Source organism: Giraffa tippelskirchi, chromosome X, assembly GCF_054371585.1.
Source record: "Giraffa tippelskirchi isolate mGirTip1 chromosome X, T2T-mGirTip1v1.2.pri, whole genome shotgun sequence".
NCBI classification, from domain to species: domain Eukaryota; kingdom Metazoa; phylum Chordata; class Mammalia; order Artiodactyla; family Giraffidae; genus Giraffa; species Giraffa tippelskirchi.
In genome coordinates this window covers 138,860,475-138,883,236 of record NC_137289.1, presented here as the reverse complement: position 1 = coordinate 138,883,236, position 22,762 = coordinate 138,860,475, and the positions used below count along the sequence as shown (strand labels likewise).

Sequence of the window (22,762 nt, the reverse complement as noted above, 5' to 3'; positions counted from 1 at the left end):
CAGGAAGGATTTGTGGGGAAAAAATTATGTTAAGAAAGCAGCTTCCATTCAACATGGAAATGACTCTGAAGCTCAAAAATCCTAGCAAAGAAATAAAAAGGCATATTTCTCCTTTCAACAAAAGTAGTCAGGAGAAACTCCAAAAGAAATAATCTTCTATATAAGAAAATGTTTAGACAAATAAAAAGTCACTGTTCAAATAAAATCCAACTAGAATACGACATGATCTTGAGTGCCATTGGAAGACAGGAGAGAATCCATTAACCTTAACGCTTAGGACCCTGACTAGTAGAGAATTAGCAACTTAGCAACTTATAAGATTATATTTCTTAACTAATTCAAAATGGATTAAAGACTTGAATGTAAGACCAGAAACCATAAAACTTCTATAAGAAAACATAAGCAGAAAGCACCTTGACATCAGTCTTAGCAAAGTTTTCTTGGATCTGATTCCAAAGGCAACAGCAACAAAAGCAAAAATAAACGAACGGAACGACATCAAACTAAAAAAAAAAAACTCTGCACAGTGAAGGAAACCATCAACAAAATAAAAAGGCAACCTGTTGAAGGGGAGAAGATATTTGCAAATCATGTATCTGATAAGAGGTTAATAACTAAAACATGCAAAGAACTCATACAACTCAACAAAAAACAAACAAACTGATTAAAAAATGGGCAGAGGACTTGAACAGACATTTTTCCAAAGAAGACATACAGATGCCCAATAGGCACATAAAAATGATGCTCAACATTGCTCATCAGGAAAACACAAATCAAAACCACAACGTGGCATCATCTCATAGCTGTCAGAATGGCTATTATCAAAAGGACAAGAAATAACAAGTGTTGGCAAGGATGTGGAGAAAAGACAACCCTCCAGTGCTTTTGGTGGGAATGTAAATTGGCACAGCCACTACAGAAAACGATATGGAGTTTACTCAGAAAACTTAAAATAGAAATACCATATGATCCAGCAATTCCACTTCTAGGTATTTGTCCAAAGAAAATGAAAAACTAATTTGAAAAGATAAATGCACCTCTACGTTCACTGAAGCACTATTTACAACAGTCAAGATATAGAAACATCCTAACTGTCTATCAATGAACAAATGAATAAAGAAGATGTGGTATATATACATACAGTGGAAAAGCACTCATGCATAAAAAAGAATGAAACCTTGTCATTTGTGACAACATGGATTGCTAAGTGAAATAAGTCAAAGAAAGACAAACACCATGATTTCACTTACATGCAGAACCTAATAAACAAAACTCATAGATACAGAAAACAGTTGGTGGCTGCCAGAAGGGAGTGCTGTTGCAGGGTGGGCAAAATGGGTATAGTGGATTAAGGGATACAAACTTCCAGTTATAAAATAAGTCATGGAGATGTAATGTACAGCATGGCAACTCCAGCCAATAACCTTGTATTGCAAATTTGAAAGTAACATAAGAAAGTAAATCTTAAAAGTTGTCACCATAAGAAAAAAAATTTGTAACTCTGTATGGTGACAGATGATAACTGGACTTATTGTGGTAATCATTTTGCAATGTATAAAAATGTTTAATCATTACACTGTACACCTGAAATTAGTATCATGTTGTATGTCAATTATGCTTCAGTTAAAAATAAAGATATATGTTTCCCTATGAGGCCAAAGCTACCATTTGGTTCTATAGAAAAAAATGTTTATAAAATCCTAGCACTGTATGTACTGATTAATTTCTATTTCTATAAATAATTTGTATCTAAAACATGGAAGGCTTATTAATAGTTTACAGAGCAGAATTTATATATTTGTCAGTGTTAGGAATGTGAGAAATAGAAAGAAAATAAATGGAGGATAGTGTATGGAATGCAAATGTCTAGTTCTTATACAATGGGGTGTGATTACAGTTAAAAGACTGCTGTCTAAAGCTGACAGAACAGGTAATAGAAGTTTAATAGCAAAAACTAACAGAAAGCAATAAACTATAAATATCAGTATAACTAATTTCAGAGTGGGGAAGATGAAAGAGCTAAATTCCTAATTTTTCAAAGTGATAAGTTAACAGTTAACACAAAAAGAAACAGGGTGTATTATTTGTATAATGGTAGAAACTACAAGAAGAATTTAAAATAGACTGTTAAAAGTGGTTACCTCCAAGGTATAGGGCCAAAGGTGGAGAAGAAAAGACTTCCATGTTTCATTTAAGCCATTCTCTATTCTTTAACTTTTCTTTGAACTACGTGCATATGTTTTACTTTTATGATTAAAAGAGAGCTAAAAACAGGAAGTCAGGTGCTTAGATAACATAAATGCTGCTGCTGCTGCTGCTGCTAAGTCGTGTCCAACTCTGTGCAACCCCATAGACGGCAGCCTACCAGGCTCTGCCATCCCTGGGATTCTCCAGGCAAGAACACTGGAGTGGGTTGCCATTTCCTTCTCCAATGCATGAAAGTGAAAAGTGAAAGTGAAGTCGCTCAGTCATGTCTGACTCTTCGCGACCCCATGGACTGCAGCCCACCAGGCTCCTTCGTCCATGGGATTCTCCAGGCAAGAGTACTGGAGTGGGGTGCCATTGCCTTCTCTGTAACATAAATGACATTTACAGAACTGGGTTACAAAGGTAAGCAGAGAGAGAAGATGACAGCTAGAGAGGGATAGGAGGCCAAAAGAAGTGATTTTAAAAAATAACAGTGGGAGAATGAATATGCTGAGTGTGACAGAGACAGAGGCTGAAGATGCGGGAGAGAAGGGGGTGATGGATGAACGGAGGTGTCTGAACACAGGGAAAGAGGGTCAGATGCAGAAACCAGAGGAGGTGTTAGTGTTAGTCTTACAGGGGGAACCCTTTTCCCACTCCAGCGGTCAGGAAGGAGGTCAACAGAGATGGAACTAGGCAGGTTTGTGGGCTGTGAGGAGAAGAATCGGGACTTGGAGGGGATTTCTGCTCCACACGTCCCCATTTTCTCCATGAAATAAGAGAGAAGGATTGGGGTTGTCTGAGGGTCACCGGTCCCCAGCAGAGGTCCTCCCCTCTGCTTCCCAGCCTGGCTGGACAGGGCTGGGGTTTTACTAAAGGGGATGCTGGGAAGGATAAAAAAGAACAGATGGAAGTGCTGCCCCGTGTGGCCTAGACTGGGAAGGGAAGGCGCTGAAGACAGGAGGGAGCCGGCACCGGAGGAGAAAAGGAGAGGATCCCCCAGGGCCCACTGCAGGGCTGTGACTCTGAAACCTGGGCCTGTCTTATGGGAGATGCTCCCTCCCACCACATCTTGCACAATCGTTCAGAAGGTCCTGGCAGAGCCGTATCAACCTCATTCATCAACCTCGTGGATGCTGATGTAAAGCAGGCTGGGCTAGCACTGCTCAAAATCAGAACTCCCTACTTGGCCCCTACGTTCCCGCTCTCTGTACATCCTCCCCCAGAAGATGCCCCAAGTCCCCTTTAAGTGTTCCACTTCTGTTCTCAATAGTGATAATGATAAAGACTCTCATAAATACTTCTTACTTTTCAAAGTATGTTAGTTCATTGTATCCAAGAAACTTTATATGTTAAGAAACATTTATTTTTTACAAATGTTCATTATTGCTAGGGTATGCAGCTCACAAAATCCTTGATAGTTACATACTTCTATCAGTCTCCACCAATATGTCAATTTTTACAAAATCCCCTCAAAATTATATAAGATATACTCATTAAAAAATAGTGGTGGGCTGCCATTTTGCTTCAACTGAGATATTTTAACACACATTTAGGCATAATAAATTTCATCCAAATCAGCCAATTTCCTTAAAAGAGAATATTGGAGAAATTCAGTATTGAACAGTCTAGATGAAAGACCCTTAACTACATTTGACCAGTTACAGGCTATATTTTTTAGAAAACAAAAACCATATTTTTATTTCAAGTTTTTCACTTAGGAATGTTGTTCTAAGTAGATATTTTTTTTAAAGCATCACAATGGAATGAATAATCATAGAGAACTTGGCATAGCAAAATTTCTACTAATAGTACAATGACACCCATGCTGCAACTAAAAGATCTTGCAAGCCCCAATGAAGATGGAAGAACCTGTATGCTGCAACTAAGACCCAGAGCAGCCAAATAAATAAATAAAATATTATTAAAATGAGTACAATGACATTAAATGACGTAAAGAAAATTATAATCAATATTTTGGAAAACTACATTTAAGACACAACTTTGATACCTCACAATAGCGTTGGAGTTCAGTAAGTTGGTTACGACGATTTCCACAAAATAAATCTTCAGGTGCATTGTTCTCCTGTTAATATCAGAAAAATAAGTAAGTCAATACCTGATATCTCTAGCAACCAAATAAAGCACTAAAAATATATACTTCTCTATCTTAATTGTTTTCTTTTTTACCTCAAAAGGATTTCAGAAATCTACAATATAAAGCATAGATGAAGTAAAACCAAACCCCACAATAATGAGAATGAAAAAGATAAGAGCCAATTAAAAAGAGGGCTAAAAGAAGGAAGTTATTATATAAGAAGCTAAGTTTAAGAAAAGCTCCTGAATATTCATATGAACAGTTTATAATATACATACAAACAGACATAGTCATAAATGTATGTGTATGCTGGATTAGTAGATACACTTATTTCCTAGCTCTGTCCACTAAGTGGGACTAAGATCAATGACACAAGAGTAGCAATGAACACACCTAGCATCCAGAGCTTGGTTTCTAAATACCACTCTCCAATAATAGGAATCAGAGGTGAATTGAAAGAGAGATGAATTCTAGAGCTGGGACAGGGAAAGTATATATGAGGCTAGAACACCTTGTAATGTCAGAAAATATGGAATTGCTCAAAAAAGAAGTGGGAGCATGTCAAAAGGTGACAGGAGCCAACCAGAAGGAGCTCTCAATATATCATCAAAGCTGTAAAATTTGAATGATAAAATAGTGGCAGTATTGGATTATAATGTATATAATACAATAAATGCCCACCAGTCCATACTGATATAAAATATATAACTGAATAAATAAATGGGGGAGAAAGGATAGTTATTCCTTACAAATTAATTCCACTTAATAAATACAAAGAACTACGGGAAACAGAAAGTCACCAATAGGCAAACACCACAGTAGTAAATGTTGCAGATAAAATCCATGGTAAAATCCATGAGCTAACTCAACACAGAGCAAATAGCTGAGGACAGGATATTAGCACAAAGTACACTCTTTCCCAAAATATTTATTAATTACAAAGGGAAAATAGTAATTTTACAGTGAGAAAATCCAGAAGACCACCAGATGATTGGTGTTAACATCACCAGTAAAAAGACACATGGACATCTCAAACTCCTGATATGATTCATGAGGAGACAACATGGTGTATGTGGTGTTCTTGCCAAATTGCATAATTTCAATCTATTCAAAAGAAAATATCAGACATACAAAAATCAAGAGACACATTTTACAAAATAAATGATTAGTACATTCATCAAAACTGTCAAGGTCACAAAAGACAAGGAAAAACTAAGGAGTTGTCACAAACTGCAAGACACAACTAAATTCAATGAGGAATACTGGATTGGAACAGAAAAAGGACTGGAGGAGAAGGGATGGTGAAATTCAAACAAGGATACAGTTTAGCTAATTGTAAGGTACCAATATTAATATCCTGGTTTTGAAAACTGTACTGTGGTTAAACAATTACCATAACTTTAAGTTACGCAGGTCAGTTAACATTAAGGAAAATTTTGTGAAAGACAAGAACTCTCTGTAATATATTCATAACTCTTCCATAAATCTAAAACTATTTCAAAAATTAGAAAAGTTACTGAAGCAGGGTACAAAACTGCTATGAATTTCTATTAGATAAGGAAAAGAGGAAAATAAAATGGTAAAGTACTCATGTAAGAGAAATATTTCCTTGGGCTCACAAGTTCAGAGTAACTCCACAGTAGATGAAAGCTGAAAAGAATTTTAATCATTTTCTTTATGACAGTAAATGTGAATATATTTGGCAATTATCAATTAATACTACAAAAATATTCAGTCTGATGTACATTCATTAATGACACTTCCACCTTCTTCACAATCAGGTGTTCATGTTCCTACATAGGATTTATTAATAAACCAAAAGGAAATATAAAAGAAGAATTGAAAGAAAATCTTTAAGACTTCAATTTCGCTTACACTAAGCATCAAAGGACTAAAGGACCTCTGCCCATTGCAAGCATTACAATAACATGGAAAGATATTTGCAGAACTGTTTTCTAATTAGGTCAACTATACTTAAGACAACATTTTCCATTAAGCTTAACCCCTTATGTACTCCAGGATGGAAAGACTAGTCTTCTAGTACTATGGCACCAGAACTGCTTTAAAAGCAAATATTTCTAACCACAAAGAACTAAATGTTACATGACTTTTAACTTTCAAATAATCTAACAGTGACACTCTGTGGACAATGCAGGAAGCACTTAAGCACCTGTTTTTCTTAATAAAATTACTCTAAGACACCTTAAAATCCCTTTTTGGAATAAAACAGTATAAATAAGTAAACAGACAGCAAATAGTCATTTGATTTAATTATAATAACTCTTTATTCTAAGGATAAATTATGGACTATAAGGATAATTTTAATAGAAATATACCAAGTAATTATCAGTGTCTTTGTTTTTAAAATTATCTGAATTAGCCCCACATTACAAATTTATTAGGCAGTAAAAATTTTATGGAATTATAGATTAGTAATTATAAAAACAATATTGTCATCTTACCCTTCTACAATGCTTTATGCTTTTCAAAGTACTTCCATGTAAGTACGTCAAAAACCATGGCTTTTGGAAGGCAAATAACACTATCCCCCAAAGATTAAAACATTGGGGTTGACAGAAGTTAAAAGAACTGCCTACACTAATTAGGTGGTATTACTATCCTCATCCTTATGTAAGTAAATTACTGTATTTTCTGTTAAGCTTAATTATAAACAGTTTAATAATCTATTTTATTCAACTTCAGAGATCTAGAAGCATAGCACAATGTGATGAAAATGTAAAATACCACAACCACTTCAAAAAACCGTTTGTCAGTTTCTTATAAACTTTAATCTACCCTGTGACCCAGTATCTCCACTCCTGAGGATTTACCCAAATTAAATGTAAACCTATGTTGACAAAGAGACTCCCATAATAATGTTCATAGCCACTTTACTCGTAATAACCAAAAACTGGAAACAATCCTAATGTCCATCAAAAGGAGAATCAATAAACAAATCATAGATATTCATACAATGGAATATTACTCAGTAACAAATGGGAATGAAATATTGCTACAACCAGATGAATTTCAAAACATTACTCTAAGGAAAAGAGACCATGGCATGAAAGAATGCACATTGTGTGATTCTAGTTATTATAAAGTTCTAGAACAGGCAAAACTAATCTATGATAGAAAAAACCATCAGAATGGTATTTCAACGTTCAAGGGGATGGAGACTTACTGGGAACAGTCATGAGGGAACTTTCTGGGCTAATGTAAATATTCTTTACCTTGATAGAGGGGGGTATACATATTTGTTGAAACTCACTGAACTTAAGATCTTAAGTTATACTTAAGATCTGTGCATTTCACTGTATGAAATTAAACTCAATCTGTTTATAAAGCTGAATGAAAAAAAGAAAAATTTTCACTTTACTGTACAAACCATGCAATTGTCTTCTGGAATAGATGGTCGCCCTCTTTTGTACAACGGCATAGACTCCACTTCCTCTGAGTCAGGGTTACGTCTTTTTAAACTTGCCAGACATGAAACTACTTGGTTATTTAATGCTGCAAGATCTTCTATGTCTGAAAAGCAAATGCAAAAAAAGTTACTTAACACACTTACTGCTTTAATAAACTTAATATGGATGATATGTTTTCAGAATGCCAACTCAGGTTGATTGGAGTTCTGGCTGAATTTTAGAGAGCAACAAAATGAGAATTCTTCTATTAGTGATTTAGGATAAACTTTTAAAAATTGAAGGGCTTTACTGCCCACAAGTAGGAATAAGAACCCAGAACAAACACAGTTCCAAATTGTGAAGCAAATGCTTTACAATCTAAAGGCTACAGCGTAAGTGCTGAAAACAAATGAACAGAGCATGAGTCCTAACTGCTCTGGTCAAGGAGCTCAGAGGCTTTTCATTCAGGGAGGCTGCAGGCCTCCAAATTTAAGTCAGGAGTCTCTTCGAGCTTGGGCCTCCACCATGGTGTGGCCTGGGCAGACCGCTAAGACATCAGCTCCTCCCCTGACAGGTGAAAACTGGGTGAAATTACATCTAAGATCATCTCAGTGCTAAAATTATGACTGCTTCCATAGTTAAATTTTATATTGAACCTAAATAACTGCACGTGAAAAATAAGCCAAAATCTCTTCTAGAATTATGAAGGTTTGTTTACAGTTGAGTCATTTATCTCTGTAACCAGAAAAAGACATTGAGTGCAATGCTATTATAGCATGTCTTTCTGGGAGGGTCATTCATGAGAGAGTTAATACCCTTTATCCATCCTGAGCCAGAGTAGTAAGAGGCAGAATGATGGGATTCGAGTTTCATCTCTTTTCCTATTTCCTTTTCATTCTACAGTAGAGATACTAGTCATGAACAAAGGTTCACAAGCAAGAAATCAAAGGGGATAAAGAATCTCAAGTTAGATAAATGCTGACTAATATTGTGGGGAAAATTCAATTATGAAATACCTCCAATTTGAGCTATAACCTCACTTCTAAAAAAAAAAACCTCACTTTTTATTTTTTAAACTAGTTGCTTTTTTCTGACTAATACAAGCTATGAGTAATTAAACTGTAGTGTTCTCATACAAAGAAAGAACTACACAGCAATGGGAATAAACCAACTACTGCTATACACTGTGAGAATGAACCTCACAACCATAGTGTTGAATAAAAGCTAGACACAAAAGAGAATATAGTTGTGATATCACGAATTTATAATAAGAAATATATATTTGGTCTCTATCTTGGTTTCTACCACTGAGTTCCTAAAATCCTTAAAATGTTTTAAGTGATGAGTGATCAGATATCTTTTGTTATATTATTGAGGTTACTTTTGGAATGTCTCTGGATCACCTAAGGATAGAGGCTGGTCACCAGAGGAACCAACCATGTGACTAGTGGATGGGTACTTCCAGTCCCATTCCCCTGACCTCCAGGAGGGGAGAGGGGCTGGAGGTTGAATCAGTCATCAATGGCCAATGGTTTAATCAATCATGAATATGTAATGAAGCCTCCATAAAAACTCAAAGCGAGTTCAGAGAGCTTTCAGGTTAGTGAACACATGGATATTGAGGAGAGTGGAGCTAGGAGAGGGCTTGAAAGCTCTGTGCCCTTTCCCCATACCTTGCTCTGTGCATCTCTTTCATTTGCCTGTTCCTGAGTTATATCCTTTTATAATAAACCGTTATTCTAGTAATTAAAATCTTTCTCTGAATTCTGTGAGTCTCACTAGCAAACTAATCGAACCTGAGCAGTTTGTGGGAACCTCTGATTTGTAGCAAGTCGATCAGAAGCACGGGTAACAGCCTGGACTTGTGACTGGGGTATGGGCAGGGGAGGCAGTCTTGTAAGACTGATATCTCAACCTGTGGAATCTGACACTATCTACATTAGGCAGTGTTAGAACTGAGTTGAATTCTCAGACACCCCACTGGTGTCCAAGAATTGCTTGATGTTGTGTGGGAAGCCCCAACACACTCAGTAGAATTGGGTCCAAGAACCTAAAAGGATACTGTATGATTTGAATGATCTAAAGCTCAATCTAAAGACAGACAAAAATAATGGATGGTGAGAGATATCAGGATAGCACTACCTTGCAAGAGAGTACTGACTGGAAGGGAGGTGAGAGCTGATTCTGGGGAGCTCATAACCATCTATGTTTTGGTGTGGGTGTTGGCTATATGTGTGAATTAATTTGAAATTTTAAGCTGTGTATTTATGATTTGTGCATATTTGCATGTGATAGATTTCTATAAAAAGTCAACCTAAAATTAAGCTCTTTATAAAAAATTCAGAATCTAAATTAAGTAATCCATCACTAATAAATATCATAACCCTGAAATATAATTCCTTTTCTTTTACTCTCTCTTTATTTTATATAGTAGTTTGACCCACACTGTACACTGAGCAATTTTGTATGCCATTTATAATTTTTAAAATATTTTAAATGCCTGTATAATATTCCATTATGTGTATGTCCACAGGTTATGTTATCTGTTTTCTGTTGCAGGACATTAATATGGCTTCCAATTCCTCACTATTTTGCTATAATGATGTGTACACATTCAAATGTAAATAGTTATGTATATCTCTGAATAGTTTCTTATAATGGATATATAGAAGAATCCCTAGGTCAAAGGCTATGAATCTTTCAGGGGCTCTTGATAGGTGCTGCCAAAATGTCCAAAAAGGTTACACTAATTTAATTTACATTCATAAAAACTGTAGTGCAATTATTTTTCTCCATTAACACTAAAACAAATCATGTAAAAATTGCTAATCTGATAGATGAAAGTTTATCTCATTTTTGTATCCTATTTTAATTTGCATTTCTCTTGTTACTAATGCAGTTGAATATTTTTCAGATGTTTTCTATCTATTAAGATGTCTTGTCCTGCAACTTGTTATTTTTCATGTCCATGTCCTCTGCTCATTGCCCTATTAGAGTTTCAATGTTTCCTGTTTGATTTCCATGATGTCTTGCTATTTTAAGGATAGTAACTCTGGAAAATGTATATTTTCAGGAAATACTTTTCCCAGGTATTGATATGATTTTTGAGGTCTGATGTTTGTGAGATAGGGAGGGGTTATTTGTCCCTAACTTTATCAAATTCATTAATATTTTTGTGTTTTCTTGAACTGCTTCTATATTCAATCTTCCACTAGGATTAGAAAAAAACATTCAACTATGCTTTCATTTAGTCTTCCATACTTCCATTTACTGCATACTCAGCTCTTTAATTCATCTTGAAATTATTTAAGAGTGATGTGAGGCAAAATCAACTGGGCTTCCCCATTTCTAATAGTTAACCACTCATACCAGCATGATTTGCTATGTAATATGTTATTCATATTAATATACTGTAGTCTATTAACTCTAAATTCTTTATTCTGTTTATGATCTTCCTATTGCATTAAATCTGGCTCCCTACTTCAAAACTAGTACCATAATATTTCAATAATTGTACTTTTAAATTTTTTGTGTGCTTGATATGGTAAATTACCACCTGTCCATTAAATAGATTTTCCCAAGGTTTTTTTAAAGGTACATTAGGGTATTTTTTTCTCAACCAGGAAAAATTTGTGTCTCTCCACTTACTCAAGCCTTTTCTCATGACCCTCAGTAAAGTATGTGCTTTCCTTTCATATAGGTTCTGCTATTTTTTTATTCCTTACAATTTTAAATATTTATTTGTAGCCATTATCTGTTGGGGTTTTTTCCCTATATATCTTCTAAATTGTTTGATGCTGGTATGTGAGAAAATAATCTGTCCTTGTAATTTAAAAAATTATCTAAACTGCCCCAAGAAAAAAAAATCTCAACAGATCTATAACAAGTAAAAAGATTGAATCAATCACCACAAACCTCCCAGTAAAGAAAAGGTCTGGACCAGAAGACCTCACTGCTGGATTCTACCAAACATTTAAGGAGGAATTAACCCACCAATCCTTCTCAAACTCTTCCAAAAAATTTAAGAATTACCCTGATACCAAAGTCAGATAAAGACCTTATAAGAAAAGAAAAACAGGCCAATATCCCTCATGAATACAGATGTCAAAATCCTCATCAAAATATTAGCAAGTCTAATCCAATAGCATATTAAAAGAATTATTCACCATGACCAAGAGGGATTTATCCTAGGAATGCAAGGTTGGTTTAACATAAGAAAACCAATCAATGTAACACATCACATTAATAGAATAAAGAGGGGAAAAAAACACGATCATATCAATTGATGCCAAAAAGACATCAGACAAAATCCAACACCATTTCTTACAAAAATTCTCAGAAAACCAGGAACAGAGGGGAAATTCCACAACTAGATAAAGGGTATTTATGAAAACCTACAGCTAACATCACATTCAGTAGTGAGTGACTTGAAAGCTTTTCCCCTGTGATCCGGAGCAAGACAAGGATGCCCACTTTCACCACTATCAACATTATACTAAAAATCTTAACCAGAGCTATTAGGCTGTCTGGAAGCGAAAATGACAAACCACTCCAGTACACTAGCCGTGAGAACCCCATGAACTATGTAAAAAGGCAAAAAGATATGACACTGAAAGAGGAGCCCCCCAGGTCGGAAGGTGTCCAGTATGCTACTGGGGAAGAGCGGAGGACAACTACTAATACCACCAAAAAGAATGAAGCGGCTGGGCCAAAGGGGAGTTGACACTAAGCTGTGGATGTGATTCATGAGGAAAGTAAAATCCGATGCTGTAAAGAACAGTATTGCATAGGAACCTGGAATGTTAGATCCATGAATCAAGGTAAATTAAAAGCGGTCAAACAGGAGATGGCAAGAGTGAACACCAACATTTTAGGAATCAGTGAACTAAAATGGACAGGAATGGGTGAATTTAATTCAGATGACCATTATATCTACTACTGTGGGTAAGAATCCCTTAGAAGAAATGGAGTAGCCCTCATAAATCAACAAAAGAGTCCAAAATGCAGTACTTGGGTGCAACCTTAAAAATGACAGAATGATCTCAGTTCTTTTCCAAGGCAAACCATTCAACATCATAGTAATCTAAGACTATGCCTCTACCACTGATGCTAAAGAAGCTGAAGTTGATGAGTTCTATGAAGAGCTAGAAGACCTCCTAGAACTAACACCAAAAAAAAGATGTCCTATTCATCACAGGGGATAGGAAGTAGGAAGTCAAGAGATACCTGGAGTAACAGGCAAGTTTGGCCTTGGAGTACAAAATGAAGCAAAGCAAAGGCTAACAGAATTCTGCCAAGAGAAAGCACAGGTCATAGCAAACACCCCTTTTCAATAGCACAAGAGACAACTTTACACATGGACATCATCAGATGGTCAAAACTGAAATCAGATTGATTACATTCTTTGTAGCCAAAGAAGTAAAAGCTCTATACAGCCAGCAAAAATTAGACATGGAGCTGACTGTGGCTCAGATCATTAGCTCCTCACAGCAAAATTCAGGCTTAAACTAAAGAAAGCGGGAAAAACCACTAGGCCAGTCAGGTACGACTTAAATCAAATTCCCTATGAACACACAGTGCAGGTGAGGAATGGATTCAAGGGATTAGATCTAGTAAACAGAGTGCCTGAAGAACTATGGACAGAGGTCTGTAATACTGTTACAGGAGGCAGTCAACAAAACCATCCCAAAGAAAACGAAATGCACAAAGGCAAAGCGGTTGTCTGAGGAGGCTTTACAAAGAGTTGAGAAAAGAACAGAAGCAAACGAGAAAGGGAAAGGTACACCTAACTAAATGCAGAGTTCCAGAGGATAGCAAGGAGAGATGAAAAGACTTCTTCAGTGAACAATGCAAAGAAATGGAGGAAAATAACAGAAAGGGTAAGACTAGAGAACTCTTCAAGAAAACTGGAAATATCAAATGAACATTTTATCCAAAGAAGGGCACAATAAAGAACAGAAATGGTGGAAACGTAAAGATCTAATAAAAGCAGAAGAGATCAAGAAGAGATGGAAAGAATACACAGAGGAAGTATACAAAAAAGATCTTAATAACTCAGATAACCACGATGGTATAGTCTCTCACTCAGACCCAGACTTTCTGGAGTGTGAAGTCAAGTGGGCTTTAGGAAGCACTGCTTCTAATATAGCTAGTACAGATGATGGAATTCCAGCTGATCTATTTAAAATCCTAAAAGATGATGCTATTAAAGTGGTGCACTCAATATGTCAGCAAATTTGGGAAAACCAGAGCAGTGGCCACAGGACTGGAAAAGGTCAATCCTCATCCCAATTCCCAAGAAGGGCAGTACTAAAGAATGTTCAAACCAATGGACAATTGCACTCATTTCCCATGCAAGTAAGGGTATGCTCAAAATCCTGCAAGCTAGGATTCAGCATTACGTGAACTGAGAACTTCCAGATGTTCAAGCTGGGTTTAGAAAAGGCAAAGGAACCAGAGATCAAATTGCCAATATTCACTGGATCATAGAGAAAGCAAGGGAATTCCAGAAAAACACCTACTTCTGCTTCACTAACTACACTGAAGCCTTTGACTGTGTGGATCATAACAAACTGTGGAAAACTCTTAAAGAGATGGGAATACCAGACCATCTTACCTGTCTCCTGGGAAACTTGTATACATGTCAAGAAGCAACAGCTAGAACTCTACAAGGAACAACTGACTGGTTCAGGATTAATAAAGGAGTACAACAAGGCTGTTAACTATCGCCCTGTTTATTTAACTTATATGCAGAGCACATCATGTGATATGCTGGGCTGGATGAGTTACAAGCTGGAATCAAGATTGCCAGGAAAAATATCAACAACCTCAGTAATGCAGATGCTGCTGCTGCTGCTAAGTTGCTTCAGTTGTGTCCGACTCTGTGTAACCCCATAGACGGCAGCCCACCAGGCTCCCCCGTCCCTGGGATTCTCCAGGCAAGAACACTGGAGTGGGTTGCCATTTCCTTCTCCAATGCATGAAAGTGAAATGTGAAAGTGAAGACGCTCAGTCGTGTCCAACTCTCAGCGACCCCATGGACCGCAGCCCACCAGGCTCCTCTGTCCATGGGATTGCCCAGGCAAGAGTACTGGAGTGGGTTGCCATTGCCTTCTCCGGTAATGCAGATGATACCACTCTAATGGCAGAATGCAAAGAGGAACTAAAGATCCTCTTGATGAGGGTGAAGGAGGAGGGTGAAAAAGCCACCTTAAAACTACATATTAAAAAAACTAAGATCATGGCACGTGGTCCTATCACTTCATGGCAAAGGGAAAAGGTGGAAGCACTGACAGATTTCCTCTTTTGGGGCTCTAAAATCACTGAGGATGGTGACTGAAGCCATGAAATTAGAGGACTATTGCTTCTTGGCAGGAAAGCTATGACAAACCTAGACAGTGTGTTAAAAAGCAAAGACATCACTTTCCCAACAAAGGTCCATACAGTCAAGCCTATGGTCTTTCTAGTAGTCATGTACAGATGTGACAGCTGAACAATAAAGAAGGCAGAGCACCATAAGAACTGACGCTTTCAAACTACGGTGCTGGAGAAGACTCTTGAGAGTCCCATGGAAAGCAAGCAGATCAAACCAGTCAATCTTAAAGGAAATCAACCCTGAATACTCTTCGGAGGGACTGATGCTGAAGCTGAAGCTCCAATTCTTTGGCCACCTGATGTGAACAGCTGATTCACTGGAAAAGACTCTGATGCTGGGAAAGATTGAGGGCAGAAGGAGAAGAAGGAGACAGAGGATGAGATGGTTGAATGGCATCGCCAATTCAATGGACCTGAACTTGGGCAAACTCCAGGAGATGGTGAGGGACAGGGAAGTCTAGCGTGCTGCAGTCCATGGGGTCATGGAGAGTTGGACACAACTTGGTGACTGAACAACAACAATTAGGCTGTCTTATGCTACCCTGAACACTTACAAATGATTAAAATTATAAATATATATATTTTACCACAATAAGAAAACTATCTAGCCACCTTCTCTGAAATCTCCTAAATTTTTCTTTCAGTTAGATAAAATAAAAGGGATCCAACTATAAGTACTGCTTTGCAACCTCCTTTTTCTACTAAACATGTATTGGTTTTTCCAAACAAAAACCTCTAGGTATACTGCAATCACTTTAACAGCTTCTCAGTTTCCTATCATGCAAATAGGCCATGCATAATCTATTTAACCAGTTCCTAACTCATGTATATTCAAGTTACTTCTAAAGTTTTCCCTCTGGCAAAGAATACTGCTGAACAGTCTTGCACTTCTGCAAGTAGTTCTGTGGGATAAATTCTTAGAAGCAGAAATGACAGGTAAAAGGGTATCCACAACTGAAAATTCTCCTCTATTTCTTTCCACACTAAGGAGGGCTGTTGTCAATGTTTATAATACACTAAGAAAGCATCCTGTTGGTCTTGTATATAGTTTTAAAACCAGAACCAATAAAAAGTGATGACTTCTGGCATCATTTAGACCAGGGTTGGCAAACTACAGCCTGCAGACCAAACCCACCCTGCTGCCTGTTTTTATGTAGCCCAGGAGCTACAAACGGTTTTAATTGGGGTTTATTTTTCACATTTTTAAGTGTTAAATTTTAAAAATCACAAACAAAAGAAGAATATTTCATGAAATGGAAAAATTATAGGAAATCCAAATTTCAGCATCTATAAAGTTTTACTGAAACACAGCCATATACTCGTCTACTAATATAATGTTCTTTTCATGTTCCAACAGCAGAGCTGAGTAGTTGCAAGAGGCCTTAAAACTGCAAATCTTAAAATATTTACTATCTGGCCCTTTACAGAAAAAGTTTCCTGACCTCCAATCAAAGCAGCAATATTTCAGTGTTTTAAAGAGTAGTAAACCCAATTCTCTACGCAAACAGCGAAGAGCATACTGTCACATATTTAATGAAGGGATGTTCCCAAGGGGTTAATGTCTCCCGGCTCTGTGTATAAGTGAGGAGGCAATGGGTCTCCCATTTCCTTGTGATTGTGGCTGAGAAGCAACCACTAGAAGGACAAGTAGCTAGAGTTCTGGTTGCAGGATTCTACTTTCCATGGGCTTTTTCTTGGGTGCTAATGTAAATAAAGTGCTGTGTTTTGAATTTCAAGTTCCAAATGTTTATTGCTTGTATACAGGGAAGGTATTGATATTAACCTTGTATCCTCAGAATCTTGCTATAACTGCTATTTATTAATTATATAATTGCTTAGGAGTTTTTTTGGTGATTTTTTGAGATCTTCAATATAGAAAATCATGTCATCTATTCCATGGACTCTTGACCCAAGCTGTTTCTCCCAAAAGTTCAGTTTTAGCTTTGTCACCAAACAGTTATAATTTTAGTTGCCAGGTATAAATAATTTTTCAGAGACAAAATATACTCTCCCCAGTGCTTTCCCAGGCTACCTCCCCACTCCCCATAAAACAAAAACAGAAAAGGAGACATGACAGAGCTTAAATAAATGGAAAATGCAAGCACAAGTAAACACTGTGCTATTACCACAAAACTTGGCCTTCTGATAATAAAGAATTAAGGTAAGAGTTAGAGGAATGTTTAAGCAATTTACTGGAAATTGGGACCGGGGATCAAAATTTTGCACAAGAGGAAATTTAACAAAATTACCATATGAAAATTCAGGCACTTCCTCAGGGACATCACCGTCATCTTCAGAATCTGTTAGTAGAACCACCACTTCATCGTCAGAAAATGAGTCCTCAGTAATATCTGTATCAGAGCCTATTATCACAACTTCAATATCATCATCATCATCATCATCACTGTCTTCTCCAACAGATAAAATTATACAATCTAAGAAGAAGCAAAGAGAATATGTAGATTAGATGCCACAGTAAATAAAAAGTTTCTAGCGAAAACCACCTTATAAAGTTATGGAGTGTTTAAAAAACATTTTAGCTGAAAAAATTATATTAAATATTTCATATCTCCAGTCATCACCAAGTTAGCTAAGAAATCAAATGCTTAGTATAAAGCTTAGAGAGATATATGTATACATAAACACAAATAGTATTATTTCTAGGACCTTCAATTCTATAGAGTAATAAATTTCTTTTCCTTTAAGAAATTAGACCACCTGGCCCATGTGCTGTGTTCAGTGTTATGCTTTTAACTTTTAAATGATACAACTGAGATTATACAACCACACTCTGGGGTGACCATGAATTTCCAAACTTGTTCTCTAAAAAATTAATATTAATCTTTAGGATACTAAATAATGGAGAAATAACATACAAAAGTAATGTTATTATCAAACAAATTAAATATAAATTGACTCTCACAAAATGTGAAATAGATGACTACAAGTAAACTACATGTGAAATATAAACTTGGCAAACTTCGTATTTTAATGAATACAAAAGATAGCACAATATGCAAAATGTAAAGTATATAAATGAGCTTTCTTATTTCCTAAAGTTGGTCTGAAAAAAGAACATGTTTAAGCTTGAAGTATTAACTTGTAGGTCACATTTACCTTGCATACTATGGATTCTGTATATATATTTATTTCAAATAGATCAAAGTACTAGAATAAAGTAATGAGCCAGTGTAAGGTGGTGTGAAAATGGTACTAAATTAGGAGTCACGTGGTGTAGGTTACAATTCAGGCTCTTTAGCTATCCAGAGGTATGAACTCTGGGCCAGATACATCTACTCTTTTGCCTCTGTTTTGTCATCCATAAAACTTTGGCATTGGCTTTGGAGAGTTGCAGTGAACTCTATCTACTTAATAGTCCTCACAGAAATAAAACAAAACTTTAGAAACTACCTGGTATCCAAACAAAAGGAAACTGGTTAAATAAATTATGGTAGTTCCATATGATAGAATGGTATATTGCCAATGAGCAGAACATTCTCAACATTTATTAATATTTAGAAATGCTTGTGAAATAATCTTAAAGGAGCAAAAAGATTCAAAGCAGAAAAATACAGCATAATCTTAACTTTGAGAGCAGAAGGAAACATCCCAATGGTTATCTCTATGTCACTATCTCTGGGTGGCAAAATTATCTTCATTAGATTTCTTTGTATTTGTTAAGATTCTCTACAATAAAGTTTAGGCTTCAAAATCAAAAGAAAATAACAAAAGCAAAGGTAATTGAAATTTTATTTTTAAGATAAGCTTTTGTACATCAACAGATCTTTCAAACTAGTATGAGTAAAGCAATTGACAATTCCACTACAGTTTCTCAGTTAATTTGCAAAATTCCAATTAATTTCTTTAGGTATATGCATAGCCTTCACAGGCAATTTTTAAGACACTATAACATTTAGAAGTTGTTTGAAGATTATGCTCCCAAGGTACAAGGAACTAAGTTGCCATAATTTATCAAGTAACATATAGTTCACAATGATGAGAGCTGAAACCTGCCTTTCACATGACAACTACTGCAAAAAATGAAAACTGAAAGTGTTAGTCACTCAGTCATGCCCAATTCTTTGTGATCCCATGGACTGGAGCTTGCCAGACTCCTCAGTCCATGAAATTCTCCAGGCAAGAATACTGGAAGGGGTTGCCATTCCCTTCTCCAGGGGCTCTTCCCAACCCAGGGATTGAACCCATGTCTTCTGCATTGCAGGCAGATTCTTTACTGTCTTAGCCACCAGGGAAGCCTACTGCAAAGAATATACACAGAATATACACAACTACAGATATACACAACAGGACAGATAACAATGGCCAGATCACTCCTTTCTTTCTTTTTTTTTTTTTTTAGCAAAAACGTGCATCAAAACAATCACTTTCTAAATCTTCTGTCAGGACTCTACAAAGCAGTCCTTCTACTCTCTCAATCAAACTTTAGACACTACAAAGTCCGCCTGATCCCAAAGGATGATAATACTGTGTCCGTCGCCCTGCATTCGCTACAGGCAGGCTTGAAACTGAACTGACCCCATTCCCTGCTTTATAAAACAATGCATACAAAAGATGCTTGTAAAATCTCTACTTGTAAACATTAAACCAGTTGACAACCTCCTGTTATAAAACCTGGGAGCAGTCTTAATTCGGAGAAAACTGGGTAGAGGAGGGAGGGAAGCTATCCTCAACTTACTAAATTAGTCTCTTCTACCGAACCATGCTCAGCCCATATAGCTGGCAGGTTGGTCCTGGAGCTCGCACAGAAGGGTTCCCCTGCTACAGGGGTCCTCACATTTTGCAGTGTTCTCTGACTCCTGCATCTGCCCTCTTGAAGCAAAGAATGCACTCTGTGTCGGGATTTCTCCATACACATATCTTTATTTTCTTTCTCCTAATTTGCATATTTACCATAAAACACAGAGGCTGCCCAATCTGTCTTTGCTCAAACACAGCCTCAAAATCAATGCTCCAATCTCAAAAGATGTTATAATCAATCAACTCGCTAGCTTGTCAATTCTATAAACTCAAAATTCCACATAACATTTTGGTGCTGAGTATGCTGTAGGGTATACAGAAGTAGAAATATAAGGCACACATGAAACATATGTTAGGAACCAATGTTACCTCAGTGAAATGCAAATCTAAAACGAAATAATAATGTTGCAATATTTTTTAAAAGTCTACATAATGGCTGAAAGTCTTGGTCCTTCTTGGACCCCAACCCCCTCTGACAGAGAAAAAGAAAGAATAAAGGATCAACTTGTTCCAGCAAGTCAGCACGAAGTACTTAAAAAATCAGTGGCCAAATCTCAAAAGCCTATAATGTTCTGGCACCCCTGGAGAGGCGGGGCGGGGGACAGACATCCCACCCCTCAAAGCGCTGCTACAATTTGAGGTTGCCAAGTGCAGAACTCGCTGCGCCAGCAAAGCAAATCCTCTCCTCCCAGGAGTGCCCCAGCCGCTAAGCCAAATCACTTTCCTGTGCAACGTGCAATGCGCCACACTCTGCAGCTGCTGGTGGCGCGAGCACTGGAAGCTTTAAAATAAAGTTCAGAAAAAAAACTGCGGCTGCACAGAACTGCTTGCGCGCCAGTCTGGCACACCGCTCTCTAGAGGGCGCGGGGAACAACCTAGGTGGCCCACCCTCTGGCACCTGTTCTACCGCCACTAGAGGTCCTGGAAAGAACTGCCGCCCTCATGTCGAAAACGAGGCTGGCTCTCACCACGTGCTGGCGCCGTGAGAATCAGCGTCCTCTGGGATCACCTCAAGTCCCAAGGACGCCATAAACGCCAGAGACCTGAAAGCCTCAGGATCCCCTCCAGCCCCCCAGAACGCCATGAACTCTGCAGCCACCTTGAGCCCCTAGGACACCAGAAAACCTGCACCCCCCTGCATGCCCCGGGACGCCATGAACCGGATCACGTTATGCCCCGGGACGCCATGAACCGGATCACGTCACGCCCCGGGACGCCATGAACCTAGGACTCCATTATGTCCTGATAGCCTCAAGCCTCAGGGACGCCATGAACTCCAGGACCCACAAGCCCCAGATTACCTCAAGCCCTGGGAGACCATGAATCCCGGGACTCCAGAAGCCCCAAATCACCTTATATCTCAGGGATTCCACGAACCCAAGAACCCCCCAAAGCCCCAGAACCCCCAAAAGCCCCAGAACCCCTCAACCCTGGAAACCCACAAGCTTTGGGTTACCTCTAACCCCTGGGGCACCATGAACCCTGGGACCCCAAAAGCCCCAGGACCAGCTACAGCCTCTCAAACACCCTAGGCCCCGGGCGTGCCTGACCAATACGGGACTGAAGCCGAGAGGCCATAACCGTCGTGCCCTGGCCAATATCCAGTCAGTTCCGTGGTTGCTCGCGCAACACTCTAAATGGACTGGGTTCAAGCCGTTATCAGAACCTTTCCCCGAACCAGGTAAAGAGAGGAAAAAGCTAGTGGGGGTCAGCTTTGGGGGCGTCTTACCCTCCTCCTCGGACATTGTGAGGCGGGATGCCCAGCTCTGAGCGCCTCAGGCTGGGCGTCTGCGCTGCTGCCGGAACACGACCGCCCTCGCCGAATAACTGCCGCGGACTGAGGCGCGGAAGCGAAACCGCGCAAACCACCCACGCTTCTACGGCTGCGCAGTAGTGCCTGGCTCCCCCGCAGGGGAGGGGGCGATCAGGCAGGACGCCAAGTGTGGCGGTTTGCCTCCCTCCCTTTATACCTAAGTGTACTTTTTCGACACATATGAAAAAAAAAAAGTAAACTGGTAGCCACCAGGGTAATTCCACCATAGAAACCTTGTAGAATGTAAGAGATTTGAGTTCAGACTTTTTCTAAAGTTTTCCGGGTTTTGTACTCATATTCAACACCAGCTTTGGGTACAAATCTGGGAATAATCCAACTTTCAAAATGTGCCCTTAATAAGGCCCACTAAATCTGTGCTGGGGGCTTTCCAGGTGGCACTAGGGGTAAAGAACCCGCCTGCCGATTTAGGGGACATAAGAGATAGGGGTTAGATCCCTGGGTCGAGAAGATCCCCTGGAGGAGAGCATGGCTATCTACTCCAGTATACTTGCCTGGAGAATCTCCATGGACAGAGGAGCCTGGCAGGCTACAGTCCATAGGGTCGCAAAGAATCGGACACGACTGATGCGACTTAGCACACAGCACACATCTGTGCCACCCTTCCCTTTAGCTGGACTGCTCCTTACTTGCTATTTTCCAACAGCCATGTGCATGCACCATTCCTCCACTAAGTAATAACAGCTACGATTTACCGAGTGCTGAATGGCAACACACTCCAGTATTCTTGCCTGGAAAATCTCATGGACGGAGGAGCCTGGTAGGCTACAGTCCATGGGGTCACAAAGAGTCAGACACGACTGAGTGACTTCACTTTCTTTCTTTCTTTCACCACATGCCAGTCACTAAGAAGTTGGTATTACTGTTGCATAGTAAAAATGAGAAAACTGAGGCTTAAAGAGTTTCATTAACATGCTCAAAGCCCCAAAGCTCGTGGCAGAGTTATGATTTGAACAAAGGTATTGCCCCCCTACCCAACGCCCAGGCCCACGCCTCCCAGTCCCATAGCAGATGTTCCCATCCCCTGTTATTCTATCCTGCTCAATTGCTTCTGGAACTTTCTCACATCCCTTGAAGCCTGTTCCAGAAGGACATTTGTCCTAATAA

General features: G+C 38.4%; 1 protein-coding gene across 16 annotated transcripts in view; it reads right to left on the bottom strand.

Annotated features, from left to right (window-relative positions):
* The window catches only part of BEND2 (BEN domain containing 2), a 56,151-nt gene extending 34,488 nt beyond the window's left edge, over nucleotides 1–21,663 (bottom strand). For all 16 annotated transcript variants that reach the window (XM_081564670.1, XM_081564671.1, XM_081564674.1 and 13 more), the window contains exons 1-4: nucleotides 21,554–21,663; nucleotides 17,316–17,501; nucleotides 7,674–7,816; nucleotides 4,199–4,273 (exon numbers count right to left, since the gene is read on the bottom strand). In XM_081564670.1, coding sequence (XP_081420796.1) covers nucleotides 4,199–4,273; nucleotides 7,674–7,816; nucleotides 17,316–17,501; nucleotides 21,554–21,569 — 420 coding nt within the window. In that variant the 5' untranslated portion in view covers nucleotides 21,570–21,663. The remainder of the gene's footprint in view (nucleotides 1–4,198; nucleotides 4,274–7,673; nucleotides 7,817–17,315; nucleotides 17,502–21,553) is intronic.
* Nucleotides 21,664–22,762: the final 1,099 nt, after the last annotated feature.